Genomic DNA, 20,025 nt, shown 5'->3' with positions numbered 1-20,025 from the left:
GACAATAAAAACAACAACAAAAAACAAAAACAAAAATAGAACATGAAAGGATACAAATAAGACAGCATGAAAAAACAAATTATGTGTATATAAATAAAGTTTTACAAGGGGGAAGTTAAAGAGCAAACAAGGTCTATTGTGTATACCATCCAAAAAGCAGTTAGAGATTAGTGTTCATAATGAAATCATAAAGCTTTATAGCATTGGGGGTGGACATTTTACCTAAGGATCTCAATAGCAGTTTAATTTCATTTTTGAGATTATTCCACGTAGGTGGATTTTTGAGATATCGGCATTTGTGTATGAAAAATTTTGTTAAGATTATGAGATTATTAATTAGAAATTCATTATATTTATCTTTTAGTATAATGCCAAATAAGATATCTTCAACTGTGAAATTGTTTATATAAATTTGATTGGAGTTCAGCCAATCGTGGAGTGATTTCCACATCATTAAAATTTGATCACATTCATAGAAAAGATGTTTAGTCGATTCATCTAAGCGGGAGGTTGTTGCTAGCGTAAACTGCTTCCTGTTGTCAACGCTCGCGAGCTGAGTCGTGATGACGCAGCAGCAGAACTTTGATTGTACGCAAATCCGTCGCTACGTTCAGCGTCTGGGCTCCCATTCAGAGAGCGGCTTAAGGCACCGGAGCCGTTTTACCGTAAACCGTAGCCCCTCCCCTCCCGTCAGGGGAGCTGCTGGCCCTTTAAGGCTGATGCAGCGGGACCAGCCGAGCGTCCGGGTGCCAGCCTCCGCTGCCGCTGCCATCTCCATCATGGCCTCCACACAGCCGACCCCAGCGAGGACGAAGCGACCAGCGAGCGGCCCTTCCCTTCCCGCAGCGGAGACGGACGTGAAGCCGAAGCAGCGGCACCGGTAGAGGCGAGCCGCGCCGGGGTGAGCCGCCTCGCCACCACCACCCCCTCCCGGTCTCCCCCATGCCTCTGTCTAAAGCCAGGTTCAGCTATTCCACGCGGAGGGGAGCGAGCCCGGGCGGCGGAAGCATGAGCGTTAATCTGTCGGTCCAGCAGGTTCTGAGCCTCTGGGTCCAAGGTTCGAGCCTGCAGCAGTTCCCAGGTAAGCGCCACCAAGGCGTGCTGCTGAGAGGAGGTAACCGGTGGTGTTGCCTCCATCAGCGGCACCGTGCAGGGTGTGACGTCAGCGCGTCCATTTTAAAGCTCTAAAGACCTCCACAGGTATCAGCTGATGCTCCAGAACCTCCTGGTCCACCTACAGGTGTTCCAGCTAGATACTTCTGGATCCAGCTGGTAGAGTCGTGGTGGTTGTCATGGCAACGGCATCAAACAAATGTGACTGAAACTGTGGGTGAGGGCTATCACTGGAACATCTAACCCCTGCTGGATCATGGATCTGGAGGACAGGTGATGGACAGCTGTGATGTAGGAGGTGGTGCTCCATCAGAGCTCGTGTTAAAGATCTCATGAAGGAAGGAACGCCTCTCTGAGACCAGGATCTCCTCTGCAGGAGACTGCTGGTTCCGATCTTCAGGTCTGTTCTGAAGGTTACTGAAGCAGCTGAATGAAGTCACCTGTTGCCTCCAGAGACGAGGAACCCTGAAGGTTTATGATGCTGGCTGAGGGCAGAGTCAGCGTTTTTAGGCCCAGACATCCAGCTGGGTTCTTCTGGGTTCTCCCCGAGTATTCTGGTGCCTGAGTTTAAACGGGTTTACCGAGTGGAACCAGAGAGAAAGGACCTGATGCACTTTTACCAAAGACTAAGATTCTGGTTCTGCTTCATCTGAAGATCCAGAACACCCCGACCAGCTGTGGTCCAGTTCTTCACATCGGGTCAGCGTCGCCTCCCATGAACCGATGTTCAGAGAAACATAAAGAAACTCGTTTAAAACGTTTTGTTACACAAACATAAATTATTCAGGCTTTTAGAGTCATTTTAGGAGAATTTTTTTTTTTTTTACCAACAGCTGAGGGAGTCCTGCTAGCTTAATCCAGAGAAAATCTGGACTCTACTGCGGCTCTGACACAGAGGAACCTTTAAACGTTTATAATTCTGCTTCTGGTGGACCAGAACCACAAAGGTATGAGTTGCTGCTCGCCCCAGAGAGCAGAGACCAACCAGAGGGAGGAACCATCGGCCAAAGCAGATAGAGGAGAAGCAGCGGGGGGGCAGCTTGAGTTAACCATGCTAGCTTAAACTCGTGCTAGCGTCACAGATTACTATCGTGTACCAGACAGTTAAAGTAGTATCGCTCAGTTACTCGTTAATATCCGTTCACCTGACCTAGTTTAGCTTAGAGAGACACGCCTGTCGCCCGGTTCTGGAGTAAAAGCTGTGCATGATCATCTCCTGGAGGTCCGCGGTGGTTCTGATCCGGTTCCGACCCAGAAACCAGCTGGACTGGCCTGCTGAGCTGCGCCTCTCTCCTGGTGGTCGTTCTGGCCTGGTTCTGACCTGGTTCTGGCCTGGTTCTGACGGTGATCTGAGCTCCAGAAATCCACATATACGTTTTTAAACCCCGCCACGGGTCTCCAGCGCAAACCTCCCTGACCCGGTACCGACCGATGTGGGCTACAGAAGTCTGTGCTGCAGAAACGCCGTCAGGCACGAAGATGGAGGCGTTGCTTCTCTGATCTGGAAACCCGGGGACTGGATGTCCAGACAGGCTGGAGCTGGTGCCGCCTTCACTAACCCAACACACACTGGCTGGATCACATGACCTCAACCCTAAACTAGCCACTCTCCACGCTGAGCCGAGGCAGCCGAGCGTCCGGCTCCCTTCGGTTCAGAAACAAGAGAAAACTCTGTTCTGTTTGAAACCAAATCTCCACGACGAGCCTTTCTAACAGGATTTTTCTCTTTGAGTCGTCGCCGGATCAGAGGTTCTGGCCTTCTGATCTTCCTGCTGCTCCTGGTTAGCCTCCATGTTTGTCAGGTCTTCCTTCCCGACCCGTCTCCGTCCTTCAGACATCTCGTCCAGCTGTCCAGGTGGAGGAGACGTTGGACACTCGTGAAACACAGATGGGCATCATGGTGGTCGGATCAGTACCAAGATGGAGACTTTTGGGATGATCTGGTGAAAGCTGCTGGTTCACTGCTCCAGCTGGACCCGCGTGGTTCTCCCGGTACCATCGGTTTAACAATCGGATTGTTGCTGGGAAAACGGGATCAAGTCAGCTATTCAGGTGGAATTTTTACAGATGAAAACCTTTTCAGGATTTTAGGAAAAGCTCCAAAACTTCTCTGATGTTTGTTTTTCTTGAGGTAGTGGGATTAACGCAGCTCGGTTCCTAAAGCCGGATTATTTTTAACCAGGACGGATGCTGCACAATCCCAAACTGGTCCCCCTTTTCCTGTAACTGATGGTCCTGTTGGTTCTGCTTGTTGTCCCGCTCAGAGATGTGGTACTGGGTGTTCCTGTGGTGTCTCTTCTCCTCGCTGGTCGTCCACGGCGCCGCCGGACTGCTGATGCTCATCGTGCTGCAGCGACACAAGTGGGGACGTCTCATCACGCTGGTTCTGGTCAGCACCGGATTCCTGGCCTCCCTCTCTGGAGCCGTCGTCACCAGTAAGCCCACCTGTCCCGGTAACGGGCCAAAGGGGGACGTCCACCTGTCCCGGAAACGGGCCAAAGGGGACGTCCACCTGTCCCGGTAACGGGCCAAAGGGGGACGTCCACCTGTCCCGGAAACGGGCCAAAGGGGACGTCCACCTGTCCCGGTAACGGGCCAAGGGGGACGTCCACCTGTCCCGGTAACGGGCCAAAGGGGGACGTCCACCTGTCCCGGTAACGGGCCAAAGGGGGGACGTCCACCTGTCCCGGTAACGGGCCAAAGGGGGACGTCCACCTGTCCCGGTAACGGGCCAAAGGGGGGACGTCCACCTGTCCCGGTAACGGGCCAAAGGGGGACGTCCACCTGTCCCGGTAACGGGCCAAAGGGGGACGTCCACCTGTCCCGGTAACGGGCCAAAGGGGGGACGTCCACCTGTCCCGGTAACGGGCCAAAGGGGGACGTCCACCTGTCCCGGTAACGGGCCAAAGGGGGGACGTCCACCTGTCCCGGTAACGGGCCAAAGGGGGGACGTCCACCTGTCCCGGTAACGGGCCAAAGGGGGACGTCCACCTGTCCCGGTAACGGGCCAAAGGGGGGACGTCCACCTGTCCCGGTAACGGGCCAAAGGGGGACGTCCACCTGTCCCGGTAACGGGCCAAAGGGGGGACGTCCACCTGTCCCGGTAACGGGCCAAAGGGGGACGTCCACCTGTCCCGGTAACGGGCCAAAGGGGGGACGTCCACCTGTCCCGGTAACGGGCCAAAGGGGGACGTCCACCTGTCCCGGTAACGGGCCAAAGGGGGGACGTCCACCTGTCCCGGTAACGGGCCAAGGGGGACGTCCACCTGTCCCGGTAACGGGCCAAAGGGGGACGCCCACCTGTCCCGGTAACGGGCCAAAGGGGGACGTCCACCTGTCCCGGTAACGGGCCAAAGGGGGACGTCCACCTGTCCCGGTAACGGGCCAAAGGGGGGACGTCCACCTGTCCCGGTAACGGGCCAAAGGGGGACGTCCACCTGTCCCGGTAACGGGCCAAAGGGGGACGTCCACCTGTCCCGGTAACGGGCCAAAGGGGGGACGCCCACCTGTCCCGGTAACGGGCCAAAGGGGGGACGTCCACCTGTCCCGGTAACGGGCCAAAGGGGGACGTCCACCTGTCCCGGTAACGGGCCAAAGGGGGACGTCCACCTGTCCCGGTAACGGGCCAAAGGGGGACGTCCACCTGTCCCGGTAACGGGCCAAAGGGGGACGTCCACCTGTCCCGGTAACGGGCCAAAGGGGGGACGTCCACCTGTCCCGGTAACGGGCCAAAGGGGGACGTCCACCTGTCCCGGTAACGGGCCAAAGGGGGGACGTCCACCTGTCCCGGTAACGGGCCAAAGGGGGGACGTCCACCTGTCCCGGTAACGGGCCAAAGGGGGACGTCCACCTGTCCCGGTAACGGGCCAAAGGGGGGACGTCCACCTGTCCCGGTAACGGGCCAAAGGGGGACGTCCACCTGTCCCGGTAACGGGCCAAAGGGGGGACGTCCACCTGTCCCGGTAACGGGCCAAGGGGGACGTCCACCTGTCCCGGTAACGGGCCAAAGGGGGACGCCCACCTGTCCCGGTAACGGGCCAAAGGGGGACGTCCACCTGTCCCGGTAACGGGCCAAAGGGGGACGTCCACCTGTCCCGGTAACGGGCCAAAGGGGGGACGTCCACCTGTCCCGGTAACGGGCCAAAGGGGGACGTCCACCTGTCCCGGTAACGGGCCAAAGGGGGACGTCCACCTGTCCCGGTAACGGGCCAAAGGGGGGACGCCCACCTGTCCCGGTAACGGGCCAAAGGGGGACGTCCACCTGTCCCGGTAACGGGCCAAAGGGGGACGTCCACCTGTCCCGGTAACGGGCCAAAGGGGGACGTCCACCTGTCCCGGTAACGGGCCAAAGGGGGACGTCCACCTGTCCCGGTAACGGGCCAAAGGGGGACGTCCACCTGTCCCGGTAACGGGCCAAAGGGGGACGTCCACCTGTCTCCTCCCCTCCCTCCCTTCTCTGCTTCTGTCTCCTCTCGTCCTGTCTCCTCCCCTGGTCCCACCCCATCCCGTCCCTCCATGTCCCTCTGTGTCTCATGTCCAGGTGCTGCTGGTGTCCTTCAGCCTGAGTGCTGATTGGCTGTCTGTGTTTGGCTGCAGGTGCGGCAGTGGCGGGGGTGTACCGCGTGGCCGGGAAGGGCATGGGTCCTCTGGAGGCTCTGGCTCTGGGTGTGGGTCAGACCAGCCTCCTCCTCCTCATCTCCTTCTCCCGGATCCTGGCCACCCTGTGAGGAGGACTCTGCAGGGTGGACTCGAGAGAGGAGGAGGCGAAGGAGGCAGGGGTGTTCTGGACCTTGGGGGCCCCCCGGTGGTCCCATGCTGTTACTGCTGCGGACTGTTTCCATGGCGATGTGCCAAAGGCCCCGGGGACGGCTGATGCGGACACTTAGGAAAAAAATCTGTTTTTCAAACATTGGAGCAGAAGAGACCTGATGAGGACATGATCAGAACCACAGTGGGTCGGGTCGGGTCAGGTTCTTCTAGAACTTCCCAGATCACCAGATCATTCTCCCTCCTGGAGGAGTTAAGACTGCTGCTCCTCTTAAACATCAGGGATGTTCTGATCCAACCGGGCTCACACACACCCTCCAGCTTTTGGACCGAGCCAGGTCCGGTCCAGGTTCAGGCCCGGGAGACATGGATGACCTGCCGTCCTGCACCTTCTGTGACTGAATGTTGATCTGGGGTTGATCTAACCCTAACCCCATGCCCTCCGCATGAAGATGGTTCTGGTTCTGTTCAGGTTTCTGGACCGAGACTCTTGGACTCAGAACAGCTTCTGTGAGGCATCCTTCTCGTCTCCACGGGTTCATTTATAAACCTTTTTGTATTTTTGTTTTATGAAACATCAGATTTAATCTGCTTTGTTTCAGCTCAGAGGAGCGGCCTGATGATGATGATGATGAGGAGGATGATGAAGGGTTGCCTTCTCCCCACATGCAGCAGTCCAACCTGTTTATTTATCATCACAACAAACGATGGTTGAATCTCATCCAATCAGAGCTGTAGGTGCCATGACAAGTGTGTGTGTGTGTGTGTGTGTGTGTGTGTGTGTGTGTGTGTAAGTGTGTGCGTGCGTGCGCGCGCGCGCGCATACGGCTCTTCTTTATGTAACACCAGTACCAGCTCCGCCCACACGGGGGCAGTATTGCACTGAGAACCAGCAGGTCCCTGAACGCCTCACCCAGCCCAGACCAGGACGTTCTGGAGCTGCTGTGCACACTTGAGCCCCATTCCCACCTGTACCGGGTCGGCCCGGGCCGGGTAGCCCCAGTCGGCCCCAGCCTGGCCCGGTTGATTCCACACATCCTTGCCTTAAGCCCATGTGGGCTGATTCTACCCACCAATCAGAGGCTTGCTCTAATGGAAGGTGTGAATGGGCTTATTCTACCCACCAATCAGAGGCTTGCTCTAATGGAAGGTGTGAATTTGCTGTCAGCAGTGGGCGTGTTGGCCCTGGTCGGCCTGAAGCAGTACCCCTCGGGAAGAGGGCCGAGAATGAGCCTTGGTTGGCCCGGGAAAATTCCAGGCCACCCAGATATGTAAACAACCTATGCTACCCGGCCCGGGCCGACCCGGTACAGGTGGGAATGGGGCTTTGGATGCTTTCAGGGACCAAACTGGACCGGACTCGAACCACAGAATGATGCCGACAGAAGTCTGGCCCTGACTGGATCTCAGATGAATGGATGTTAAACTCAGTAAAACATCTTGTTTTTTATTTTATACCAACAAACTTCTGATATTTCTACCTGCTGCTTATTCGTGAACCTGTTCTGGACGGGAGACGATCTGCAGTCCCTGGAATAAAACTTTTACACAATCAGAGCGTTTTCAGACCAGCTGTTGGGTTCCTCTGGAGCAGAGCAGGTTCTGGGCCCAAAGCAGCAGGTGGGGCTGCTACAGGTGCTCTCCGACTTTAACCTCAGATCAGATAAGCTCAGTAAATTTTATTCAAACGGACTGAAAAGTTTAGTTTTAGTTGTTTATGTCCAGATTTTTCAAATTCAACTTTCTACAACGGAAAACTTGGTTTGGATTTACCCATCAGCCTGGATTAGGATTAACCCATCAACCTATGTTAGGATTAACCCATTAGCCTGGATTAGGATTAAACCACTAGTCTGGATTGGGATAAACCCACCATCAATGGTTAGGATTAACCCACCAGCCTGGATTAGGATTAACCCACTAGTCTGGATTGGGATTAACCCATCATCATGGCTTAGAATTAATCCACCAGTCTTGATTAGGATTAACCCATCATCATGGGTTGGAATTAACCCACCAGTCTGGATTAGGATTAACCCAGTAGTCTGGATTGGGATTAAACCATCATCATGGGTTAGAATTAATCCACCAGTCTGGATTAGGATTAACCCACTAGTCTGGATTGGGATTAACCCATCATCATGGGTTAGAATTAATCCACCAGTCTGGATTAGGATTAACCCACTAGTCTGGATTGGGATTAAACCATCATCATGGGTTAGAATTAATCCACCAGTCTGGATTAGGATTAACCCACTAGTCTGGATTGGGATTAACCCATCATCATGGGTTAGAATTAATCCACCAGTCTGGATTAGGATTAACCCACTAGTCTGGATTGGGATTAACCCATAATCATGGGTTAGAATTAATCCACCAGTTTGGGTTAGGACCAAATATTGATACAAACTTTCTGAATCCTGACACTTTAGTTTAAAACATAATTTTTATTGATCTAATTTAATAATTTACAGATTATTTTTTAATCTGTAGCCATAATTACAAGAAATAACACTCTGGATTATTTCACTCTAATAAATCAGCATAAAACATGAGTGTCCCTTTCTGACAGGACTGATAGAAATGTCTGAACTTTAATCTGCGCCTGCAGAAGAAGCAGAACTAACGTCTTCCTGGTTAAACTGAGAACTTCCGAGTTTGTCTCAGAAATAAAACTCATTTTCTTTACTAAAGAAAAAATGAAAAAAGCTAAAAATAATCCCATGAAGCCCTCGGACACGTCGTCTTTCGTGCCTTCGACTCGGTTCTGTTATCTGATTTGACATTTTGGGTCCACGTGAACTTTCCTCTGAAGAATTTAATCAGAACCCAAAAGGTCTCGTTATCGGCCCGTTTTTTGTTATTTTGTTCTCTAGCAGAACAGAAAGCAGCTTCGGCCAATCAGAAGACGGGCTGAGCCCGGCTGATAAGAGGCCTGGGAATGTCGCTGGGAGTTCTGAAGGGTCTCTGGTGAACAGAGCAGCAGGAACACGGGTGTTTACGCTCCTGATGGGACATCAGTCATCCTGAGATCCAGACGCGAGAAAAATCAAACACCGGAGTATAATCTGTCTAATCTCTGCACGGTGACGGTTTTAATAAGAGGAGACAGATCTGCATGGTGGCACCGTTGATAGCACTGCCTCGCAGCAAGAAGGTTGCAGCTTCAAAACCTGGCTGCGGCCTGTCTGTGTGGGGTTGCGTGGGTTTCCTCCGGGTACTCCGGTTTCCCCCACAGATTACAGCACGCTCTTACAATTATACGTCCCTTTGGATTAACGCATCTGCCAAATAAATAAACACAAACAACTAGCGGATAATTAACTGTTTTCCTTACATTCTTGTATTTTTGCCTCTGACCTGCAGATGTATGATCGCTCTTTATGAGTGGTACATGTTTGTTTTTAAATTCAGGATGAGTTCATGCTGCTGTCCTAACATGCTGCAGTGCATTATGGGAAAGAATCCAGGAGTTCTGGAGCAAGGTCTTTTAAAGGTGCTTCATGCATTAAAGGATGGATGGATGGATGGATGGGCGGATGGATGGATGGGTGGGTGGGTGGATGGGTGGATGGATGGATGGATGGGCGGATGGATGGATGGGTGGATGGATGGATGGATGGAAAGATGGATGGATGGGTGGATGGATGGATGGGTGGGTGGATGGATGGATGGATGGATGGATGGATGGAAGGGTGGATGGATGGGTGGATGGATGGATGGATGGGCGGATGGATGGGTGGATGGATGGATGGACGGATGGATGGAAGGGTGGGTGGATGGATGGATGGATGGATGGAAGGGTGGGTGGATGGATGGATGGATGGATGGATGGATGGATGGAAGGGTGGGTGGATGGATGGATGGATGGAAGGGTGGGTGGATGGATGGATGGATGGAAGGGTGGGTGGATGGATGGATGGATGGATGGGTGGATGGATGGATGGAAGGATGGATGGATGGAAGGGTGGGTGGATGGATGGATGGATGTAAGGGTGGGTGGATGGATGGATGGATGGGTGGATGGATGGATGGAAGGATGGATGGATGGATGGAAAGATGGATGGATGGATGGATGGATGGATGGATGGATGGATGGATGGATGGGTGGGTGGATGGATGGATGGATGGATGGATGGAAGGGTGGGTGGATGGATGGATGGATGGATGGATGGAAGGATGGATGGAAAGATGGATGGATGGATGGATGGGTGGAAGGATGGATGGATGGAATGATGGATGGATGGAAGGATGGATGGATGGGTGGGTGGAAGGATGGATGGAAGGATGGGTGGATGGATGGATGGGTGGATGGATGGATGGAAAGATGGATTGATGGGTGGATGGGTGGATGGATGGGTGGATGGATGGGTGGATGGATGGGTGGATGGATGGATGGGTGGATGGATGGATGGAAAGATGGATTGATGGGTGGATGGGTGGATGGATGGGTGGATGGATGGATGGAAGGATGGATGGATGGATGGAAAGATGGATGGAAGGATGGATGGATGGATGGAAAGATGGATGGATGGATGGATGGATGGAAGGATGGATGGAAAGATGGATGGATGGATGGAAGGATGGATGGAAAGATGGATGGATGGATGGAAGGATGGATGGAAAGATGGATGGATGGATGGAAGGATGGATGGAAAGATGGATGGATGGATGGAAAGATGGATGGATGGAAGGGTGGGTGGATGGAAGGATGGATGGATGGATGGAAGGGTGGGTGGATGGATGGATGGGTGGATGGAAGGATGGATGGGTGGATGGAAGGATGGATTGATGGGTGGATGGGTGGATGGATGGGTGGATGGAAAGATGGATGGATGGGTGGATGGATGGATGGATGGAAGGATGGATGGATGGGTGGATGGATGGATGGATGGAAGGATGGATGGATGGGTGGATGGATGGATGGAAGGATGAATGGATGGAACAAACCTTCATGACTGTCCTAAGGCGGTCACATACAGGCGGGACACCCTGTGGTGAAATCGGGCTGCACGAGGCATGGAGGTGGTGGTGGAGAGCTGGTACTTTGGGCTGGTTCTGACCAGGTTCTGACCCATCAGTCTGGTGCTGCTTTGTGGTTTTAGGTTAAAGGAGAAGAAGCTCTGGTTGCTGCCTGGTTGATCATCAGTGGGCGGGTCCTCCAGCTGACCTCTAACATCCCATAAAGCTGTAGAACACCAGCGTCCCGGTAACAGAAGCTCCGATCCTGTTTCCTGGGATCAACTACAGATTAAAATGTTGGGATAACTCTGAGAGACACAAACGTCCACCGGACCTGCAGCCTCCTACACGACCAGGTCAGTTGGATCTGGGCGTCCTGTCCTGACCTTTGACCTGATGGAGCTCTCGGTTTTGTTCGGCAGGACCATTGTTGCTGGTGAAGTCTGGTTCTGGTTCTGTCAGAGCAGCTTATCGTAGCAAGCCCAGGCCTGGAGCTGGGTCCCTTCATGTGGACATGGAGACACTCGCTGCTATTGTCTTATTGCTTCCTGCTCAGGAAATACTCGAGAGCTGAGGCGAGCGGCGGCGGCGGCGTGCTCACCGGTAACAATGACGGGCAGCGGGCCGAGCCTTTGACCCGCCGGAGCGCTCTGTATTGTCCACCTCTCCTTTGTGCCGCCTGACTCGGCTCCCGTTGTTCATAAGAGCAGTACATTAAGTCTGGGTCGACTCCATCAGGAGCAGCGCCGGCCGTCTGGACCGGGCTGTGATCTCAGTCTGAGATGGGTCCTCCTGGATCCTCGTATTCCCACATGGAGCGGCACAATAAATCCGAGTCAGGATGGGATGTGTTCACGCTCCGAGGGACGACAAATGGGTCCTTTGTTCTTTTACAGGTTCTGATTTGGGACGGGCAGCAAGGAACCGGTTCTGACCTTAAGTCAAAAAAAAAAAAAACGGATGAGATGAACAGAACCGACCCAAGACCTCAGCAAGACTGGGCCTCCAGAACCAGACAGAGCTGGGCTCCCGAAGTGGACCGGGCCTCCTCATTAGAGTCCTCTGGGTCAGAAGTCTTCTCAGGAACTGGATCCTGTTCTGGTCTTTGCTGCAGACGAGACCGGGAGACCCACATGGGACCAGGTGGTTCCCATTACTCCGAGTCTGGAATGGGTCCAGATGCTTTTCCCACTTTTAGCCAAACTAATGATGGAGGGGACCGATGAGAGGATGAATCTCTAACCTGACAGAAACAAAACGTGGATCGAGTTAAAAGCGGGGGTCACCGACTCCGGGCCTTGAGGAGTCTCCTCCTGCAGACCCGAACCTCCTGCTCAGCTGTTCTGGAGCTGAACTTTGACCCCGGCCATTTAAAAAGCCTGGAATAAATAAATGATTAATGAGCCGAGGACTCCAAAGCGCTTTACACTGGAGTGAATCATTCATCCATTCACACACTGGTGGTGATGAGCTGCAGCCACAGCTGACACAGGCGAGGCTTTCCGAGGCAGGGCGGGTTGGGCGTCTTGCCCAAGGACACAACAGCAGCATCATCACAAGTTTAATAAACTCACATCAGATTAAATTATTCTTTAAATCTTTATGGTAAATATTAGAATCAATAATAAAATCTGTTTATCTGACTCTTGGTGCTGAAGATGAAAATTTTCTGTGTTTATTTGTGTTTTGGAGCAACTTTCCGTTTTATTTTGGTAAACCCTCTTCCGGTTTTCCTCTAGTCACACCTGGTTTCCGTCGATAATCAGCCGGCAGGTGTTCAGAGGAGTGCAGGTGAGTCCAGCGCCGGGACTCCGGCGGTTATTAGTGATGTTTCTGTGGGGTTGGAGGTCTGTCCTCCGGTCTGTGGACATGTCCTCCACACCTCCTCTTCTGGTGATTCTTCCTCGTCGAATTTCACGGATGTTTCGTTTGTTGTGATGATTCTGTCCCGAGCTGCAGTGGTCGCGTGCGAGGGACAACACGAGAACAATAAACTACCTGAAACCTTCATGAAGTCCGATAATAAAAGTAATAATATTATGGGATGTTGAGAGCTTTCTTAGTTTGAAATAGTCTTTTTATTTAAAAACCTTTAAAACCTTTTTTTTATTTTTTACAAACTTCCTGAAACCTTTGAACTTCAGATCAGGAATGTTATTTTGATATCTTTGGGTTTTAGGATGTGCGAAGTTTAAAACAAGCTCTGATCAGAAACGTTCGTGTGAGCAAATAAAAACACACAAAGTTTAAATAAATAAATATAAAAATCGTAAAAAGCAGATTTATGGGTTTTATCTTGGTGTGATGTCGGTAGCGTCCAGCAGGGGGAGCCCAATCACACAGACTGGTTCAGGCTGGGATTCCCTCTGAGGGATTTATCTGGGATAAAAGGAGTTCATCCCACATATGGATCAGAATTTAGGGTTGGACTTGTGGAAGACCTTTTTCTGTCTCTACCACCTTTGTTTGAGAGACGGAATCAGCTGTTAAATGATGATCAGCTGTTAGTTAATTTCATCTCAAAACCAGAAATGTTGGAAACTTCAGAACAAAGTTCAGAAAAAGCTGCAGAACTAAATTAAATCACCTGAGAATTAAAACCAACGGCGTTCCCGCTTTGATCCAGCCGTGATTCCTGGGCTCGGTCCTGTTGAAGGTTTAGACCTGAAACAGGTATTCGCAGAATGCACTGCAGCAACACAATCAGCTGTCAGCACGGTGGTGGAGGGCTGATACTGTGGGCTGGTTCTGAGCCATCAGTCTGGTGCTGAAGTTTAGACCGAACTGGGTCATGAAACAGGACCTGGAGCAGAGCCGTGTGTGTGTGTGTGTGTGTGTGTGTGTGTGTGTGTGTGTGTGTGTGTGTGTGTGTGTTTACCTGTAATAAGCACTGATCTGTCTGTCCCACCTCTACGTCTACAGCCCACTTCTGATGGGATCTGTTCTCTGGTCACATGAAGCTGCTGAAGCTCCTCAGAGGGTTTCCTCCTCCAGTATTCCCGCTGCTCCGTTACATAACCGTCTGGAGCTGCTCAGCGTCTGACGACCGCTCCATCCAAGCAATCTTCATCCTCCTCTTCATCAATAATGGATCCACGCAGAGAAAAGGTTTGTTGTTGTGCTTCAGGAGTCTTAACACCCATCTCAACTACAGGAACAGTTATGTAACTGGGGGGGGGGGGGGGGGCATCTATAATCAGCAGATGAACCCATGAAGGAAAAACACCAAATTTATTTATTTCAGGACCCGTTTTACGTTGTATTAACTTTGATTGCATCATGTTTTTGTTTATTTATTCCTCAGTGGTGGTTTAGTGTGACATGGGGATCGTGTTTTTCTGTTTGGATGAATTTTGTTGTTTTTCAACTTATTGTCTTTTTTTAATACTTGTAAGTGTTTTTTGTCCATTTTTGTTTTGTGTTTCTTTGCTTTCTGAGTTTGTTGTGATTCCGTGAGACTGTTTTTACTCAGAATCTCCATGTTTTATGGTTTTATGCACATTCTGCACCAGATCATGGTTTTGTTGTGTCTCGGTCGTGTCGCGATCATGTTTCAGTCATGTCTCAGTCATGTTTCAGTCGTGTCTCTGTTGTGTTTCAGTTGTGTTTCTGTCGTGTCTCAGTCATGTTTCAGACGTGTCTCTGTCATGTTTCAGTCATGTCTCTGTTGTGTTTCAGTTGTGTTTCTGTCGTGTCTCAGTCATGTTTCAGACGTGTCTCTGTCATGTTTCAGTCATGTCTCTGTTGTGTTTCTGTCGTGTCTCAGTCATGTTTCAGACGTGTCTCTGTCATGTTTCAGTCATGTCTCTGTTGTGTTTCAGTTGTGTTTCTGTCGTGTCTCAGTCATGTTTCAGACGTGTCTCTGTCATGTTTCAGTCATGTCTCTGTTGTGTTTCAGTTGTGTTTCTGTCGTGTCTCAGTCATGTTTCAGTCATGTCTCTGTCATGTTTCAGTCATGTCTCTGTCATGTTTCAGTTGTGTTTCTGTCGTGTCTCTGTCATGTTTCAGTTGTGTTTCTGTCGTGTCTGTCATGTTTCAGTTGTGTTTCTGTCGTGTCTCAGTCATGTTTCAGACGTGTCTCGGTTGTGTCTCAGTCGTGTCTCGGTTGTGTCTCAGTCGTGTTTCTGTCGAGTCTCAGTCATGTTTCAGATGTGTCTCGGTCATGTTTCAGTCGTGTCTTGGTTGTGTCTCAGTCGTGTCTTAGTTGTGTCTCAGTCATGTTTCTGCCTTGTCCCAGTTGTGTCTCTGTCATGTTTCAGACGTGTCTCTGTCATGTTTCAGTCATGTCTCTGTTGTGTTTCAGTTGTGTTTCTGTCGTGTCTCAGTCATGTTTCAGACGTGTCTCTGTCATGTTTCAGTCATGTTTCAGTCATGTCTCTGTTGTGTTTCAGTTGTGTTTCTGTCGTGTCTCTGTCATGTTTCAGTTGTGTTTCTGTCGTGTCTCTGTCATGTTTCAGTTGTGTTTCTGTCGTGTCTCAGTCATGTTTCAGACGTGTCTCGGTTGTGTCTCAGTCGTGTCTCGGTTGTGTCTCAGTCGTGTTTCTGTCGAGTCTCAGTCATGTTTCAGATGTGTCTCGGTCATGTTTCAGTCGTGTCTTGGTTGTGTCTCTGTCATGTCTCAGTTGAGTCTCAGATATGTTTTTGTTGTGTCTTCATTTTGTCTCAGTTGTGTCTCTGATGGTTTTGTTCATTCAGGACTCAATGAGGTGTCGGTCTGGTCCAGCTGTCTGGATCTGGGCCGTCCTACAGAACTCTTGGTCCTGGTTCAGATTCTGTTTTCGAGTTTGCACCTTTGACCCGTTAGCTGGACCGCCTCTGTGATCCGGGTCGTTATTCAGGGTCCAGCTGGGCTTGGTGTCACTGCTGGTTTGTGGTTTGGTTCTGATCAGCTCAGTTGTACGCAGCAGGGATGTGATGGTGGTTCTGGTTCTGACCCTGCAGGATGCTGGATTGTAGTGTTTCAGGAAGGTGTAAAGTTGCGTAACTCGGGATAAATCCAGATTCCTTCTGACTGCTGCAGGGACACGGGCCAACCGGGCTTTTTCTGATGGAGCCGCCTGATTGTTCTGCTTGTACGGATCTACCTGTTCCTGTGAGGAGAAGCGAGGGGTCGGGGGTCGAGGAGTAAAACTAAAGAGTAACTAGGATGAGTCACCACTCTCTCAATCCCAGTCTGGATAAAAATACATCCAAACATACGCTCCTCCACGCGTGGCTGACGTTACATAAGATGCAGCGTGGGATGGGAGATGTGAGGCATGTATAATTCACCGGGGGGGTGGGGGGGTAATTCCGCCTGAATGGATCTTAGAACCGGGTCCTAAAGTTACATGAATGAGGTTGAAGCGACGGATCAGCTGGAAGCTTCATTCCTCAGATCCGAGCAGGTATCAGCTATGAGGAGAAGTGAGGAAAGCCTCCGGAAGCTGGAAATCTGGGGGGGTGGGGGGGCTGTTTTAGGGATGAGTGCAGGAACATTTCAGGTGGCTTCAGCTACAGTTTGACTCTGAAAACTCCTGTAGGATGATGCTGTCCACTTTCATCCCAGGATGCGAGATCCTTTAGTTCCTAACCCGATCCCCAATCCCTGTCAGGATGGAGATCCAGCTGGTTTTGTTTCGCCAATGGAAAACTGACATTTCCCAACGCTCCTTCAATATTTTTAGGCGTTGATGAATAATGTGAAAAGTTCTAATCTGTGAGTCGCTTAAAGGTTTTCCTTTGAACTCCCTGGGACCAAATAGTGAAGGAATAAATATAATTGTAGGAGATTCCCAACATTCGGAATCCTTCTTCTTTGGGAGCTGGAATCCTGGAGCATCCTGCAAAGACAGGAAAGCGGCCGAGGGTTCTGCGAGTTAACCATAAACCAAACTGAGGCTCCTGAAATTATTCCGTTTTTTCCAGGGAAATGACCTAAAATAAGCTCCAGCGTTTTCCTCCTGTTGTCCTTGGATCTGCTGTGAAACTTGCATCCTGCTTCAGGCGGGAATAAAACCCGGTCAAAGGCTGCCTGATTCAAGATGGCTGCCACAGCTGATCACGGTTGTCAAACACCAGCATGTGTTTGATCCAGAGTGGTTTTTAAAACTCACCCCCTGCCTTGAGTTTAAATCCGGCCTTTAGGAAAACTTCAGTCACAGAAACTCGACAAATTTCAGAGGAACTCTGAGAATTTTCCCTCATTAGAAAATGCTGGCATTCCCATCAGGTGGGACTTTGTTCCTCTGGGTTGCATCACTGGAAATGTTGAAACCAGCGTTCTCCTGGAAGTTTCTCCTACGACAGAATTCCAGTCTGACCTCCTTTCTGGATCCCAGCTTGTAGTTCTGTCCAGAGCTGGATAAGAATCAGAGGAATCTGCTTTTGGGAACATTTTATCCCGTTATACACTGATGATGCTTGAGTATGTATTCCAGTGTGAGGAGAGTTGGGTGTGTAATGTTCCGAGCTCCAGCGGAGCGTTTCCTGTAGATCTGGACTTCCACTGAAGCTGTTCCTGAGTTGTACAGGAGAAAACCCGGACCATGTGGAGTTGAGTAGGAACTGCTGGGAATGCTGCAGATGCTCACAGGGATCAAATGAGAGGAAGTATGAAAACCTTCCAGGAACAAACTTTTTATTTAGAGATTAAAAGCTAAAAATACCCAAAATGCTTTGTGTTCTGGTGACTTCAGCAGGTTTAAATAAGAGTGTAGAAATGAAGAGCTAACGGAGCGAGCAGCTCGGAGCTTTCCAGAGACTGTCCTGAACTCTGTGTGTGTGTGTGTGTGTGTGTGTGTGTGTGTGTGTGTGTGTGTGTGTGTGTGTGTGTGTGTGTGTGTATGTGCGCATGTGTGTGTGCGCACAGGTGCATGTGCGTGCTCGTGTGTGCATGTGTGTGTGTATGTGTGCATGTGCGCGTGTGTGTGCTCCTAAAGGGTGGGGTGGGGAGAAGGTCTTGGTGTTTCCATGGTAACTATCTGACTTATGTAACATCATCTGGTGTAAACAAAGCATCCACCTCTCCTCAGTGATGCTGAAGGTGGTCGACGTTACAGCTTCATTTAACTTCTGCAAGTTATATACAAGTATATATACATGCATGTGTGTGTGTGTGTATATATACATGCATATGTGTGTGTATGTGTGTGTGTGTGTGTATATATACATGCATATGTGTGTGCATGTGTGTGTGTGTGTGTATATATACATGCATGTGTGTGTGTGTGTGTATATATACTTGCATATGCGTGTGTGTGTGTGTGTGTATATATACATGCATATGTGTGTGTGTGTGTGTGTGTATATATACATGCATATGCGTGTGTGTGTGTATATATACATGCATGTGTGTGTGTGTGTATATATACATGCATGTGTGTGTGTGTGTGTGTATATATACTTGCATATGCGTGTGTGTGTGTGTGTGTATATATACATGCATATGCGTGTGTGTGTGTATATATACATGCATGTGTGTGTGTGTGTATATATACATGCATATGTGTGTGTATGTGTGTGTGTGTGTGTATATATACATGCATATGTGTGTGCATGTGTGTGTGTGTGTGTATATATACATGCATGTGTGTGTGTGTGTGTATATATACTTGCATATGCGTGTGTGTGTGTGTGTATATATACATGCATATGTGTGTGTGTGTGTACATGTGTGTGTGTGTGTGCATGTGTGTGTGTGTATATACATGCATATGTGTGTGTATGTGTGTATATATATATATGCATATGTGCATGTGTATGTGTATATATACATGCATATGCGTGTGTGTGTGTGTATATATACATGCATATGCGTGTGTGTGTGTGTGTATATATACATGCATATGTGTGTGTGTGTGTGTGTATATATACATGCATATGCGTGTGTGTGTGTGTGTATATATACATGCATATGTGTGTGTGTGTGTGTATATTTACATGCATATGCGTGTGTGTGTGTATATATACATGCATATGCGTGTGTGTGTGTATATTTACATGCATATGCGTGTGTGTGTGTGTGTATATATACATGCATATGCGTGTGTGTGTGTGTGTGTGTATATTTACATGCATATGCGTGTGTGTGTGTGTATATATATACATGCATATGCGTGTGTGTGTGTGTGTATATATACATGCATATGCGTGTGTGTGTGTGTGTGTGTGTATATATACATGCATATGTGTGTGTGTGTACATGTGTGTGTGTGCATGTGTGTGTGTACATTTACATGCATATGTGTGTGTATGTGTGTATATATATATGCATATGTGCATGTGTATGTGTATATATACACATGCATATGTGTGTGTGTGTACATGTGTGTGTGTGTGCATGTGTGTGTGTGTATATACATTAGGGCTGCAGCTATCGAATATTTTTGTAATCGAGTACTCTATCGAATATTTTTTTCGATTAATCGAGTACTCTAATAAATTACCCTTTTGTGTTTGTAAACCATTATATCATATATTGATGAGCCAAGATGGCGTCGAGTATGGCTGCCTCGTCGCGAGCTCCACCAAGTTCCAACATTACACGCTCCATAATGTACATTAATGCCACTGTTTTGCACATACCAACCTCTGTACATTTTATATCTCTTATCTTATTGTTTACTTTATTCATTTGTATACTTAGATTAGCCATTTTTATATTTTACTTGTTTTTACATTACTGTATTTTTGCACAACTCTGTTGCTGTGAAGCTCGCACACAAGAATTTCACTCGCATGTACTGTACCAGTGTACCTGCACATGTGACGTGACAATAAAAGTGATTTGATATCAAATAGCATGTTATAATTATGAAAGACCTCTTAAAATGAGCAAGCAATTGCCAGTTATTCTTCAAGTTTTATTCAAAATTAGTTTGCATAACTTCAGCACTTCAACTTTACTTCACAGTAAACAAATGCCTGTGCAAAAAATAAGTAAACAACCTGAGCCGATTTTCCCCTCGTGTGAGAATCTGCTAGCCTGCAAGTCAGACAAAAACTAGGAGGATAACGCTGCGAGCGGCTGCGGCCCAAACAGAACCAGAACCGCTCACGGCGCAAACAGCTCGCCGGCTGTTTCCCTTTTAACACACGTCCGTTTTAATTTCTACACTTTTTTTTCCCACACTAACAAGGATTGCCAAAAGCATGTTTGCTGTGGTTTTGTCAAATTATACTGATCGCAAAACATTTATTTAC

At 49.4% G+C, this 20,025-nt stretch overlaps 1 protein-coding gene across 2 annotated transcripts; it reads left to right on the top strand.

The window, feature by feature from the left end:
- Positions 1-719: 719 nt before the first annotated feature.
- Positions 720-13,903, top strand: tmem170b (transmembrane protein 170B). Of its 2 annotated transcripts, XM_015974181.3 has the most exons (4): positions 720-1,081; positions 3,378-3,548; positions 6,483-6,614; positions 13,765-13,903. In XM_015974181.3, exons 1-3 carry the CDS (start codon positions 943-945, stop codon positions 6,593-6,595), a joined length of 423 nt encoding a protein of 140 aa, XP_015829667.1. In that variant the 5' UTR covers positions 720-942; the 3' UTR covers positions 6,596-6,614; positions 13,765-13,903. The 2 variants fall into 2 exon arrangements, with proteins under 2 accessions (XP_015829667.1, XP_015829666.1); XM_015974180.3 differs by lacking the exon at positions 13,765-13,903 and having other exon boundaries at positions 721-1,081; positions 5,710-7,435.
- The last annotated feature ends 6,122 nt before the right edge of the window (positions 13,904-20,025 follow it).

Source organism: Nothobranchius furzeri, chromosome 19 (assembly GCF_043380555.1).
Source record: "Nothobranchius furzeri strain GRZ-AD chromosome 19, NfurGRZ-RIMD1, whole genome shotgun sequence".
NCBI classification, from domain to species: Eukaryota; Metazoa; Chordata; class Actinopteri; order Cyprinodontiformes; family Nothobranchiidae; genus Nothobranchius; species Nothobranchius furzeri.
This window is presented reverse-complemented; position numbering and strand designations above follow the sequence as displayed.

Coding starts and splice junctions, on each gene's coding strand:
- tmem170b (XM_015974180.3), top strand. CDS start 943: ATGCCTCTGTCTAAAGCCAGGTTCAGCTATTCCACGCGGAGGGGAGCG. Junction 1,082..3,377: donor GAGCCTGCAGCAGTTCCCAG/GTAAGCGCCACC, acceptor TGTCCCGCTCAG/AGATGTGGTACTGGGTGTTC. Junction 3,549..5,709: donor CTCTGGAGCCGTCGTCACCA/GTAAGCCCACCT, acceptor GTTTGGCTGCAG/GTGCGGCAGTGGCGGGGGTG.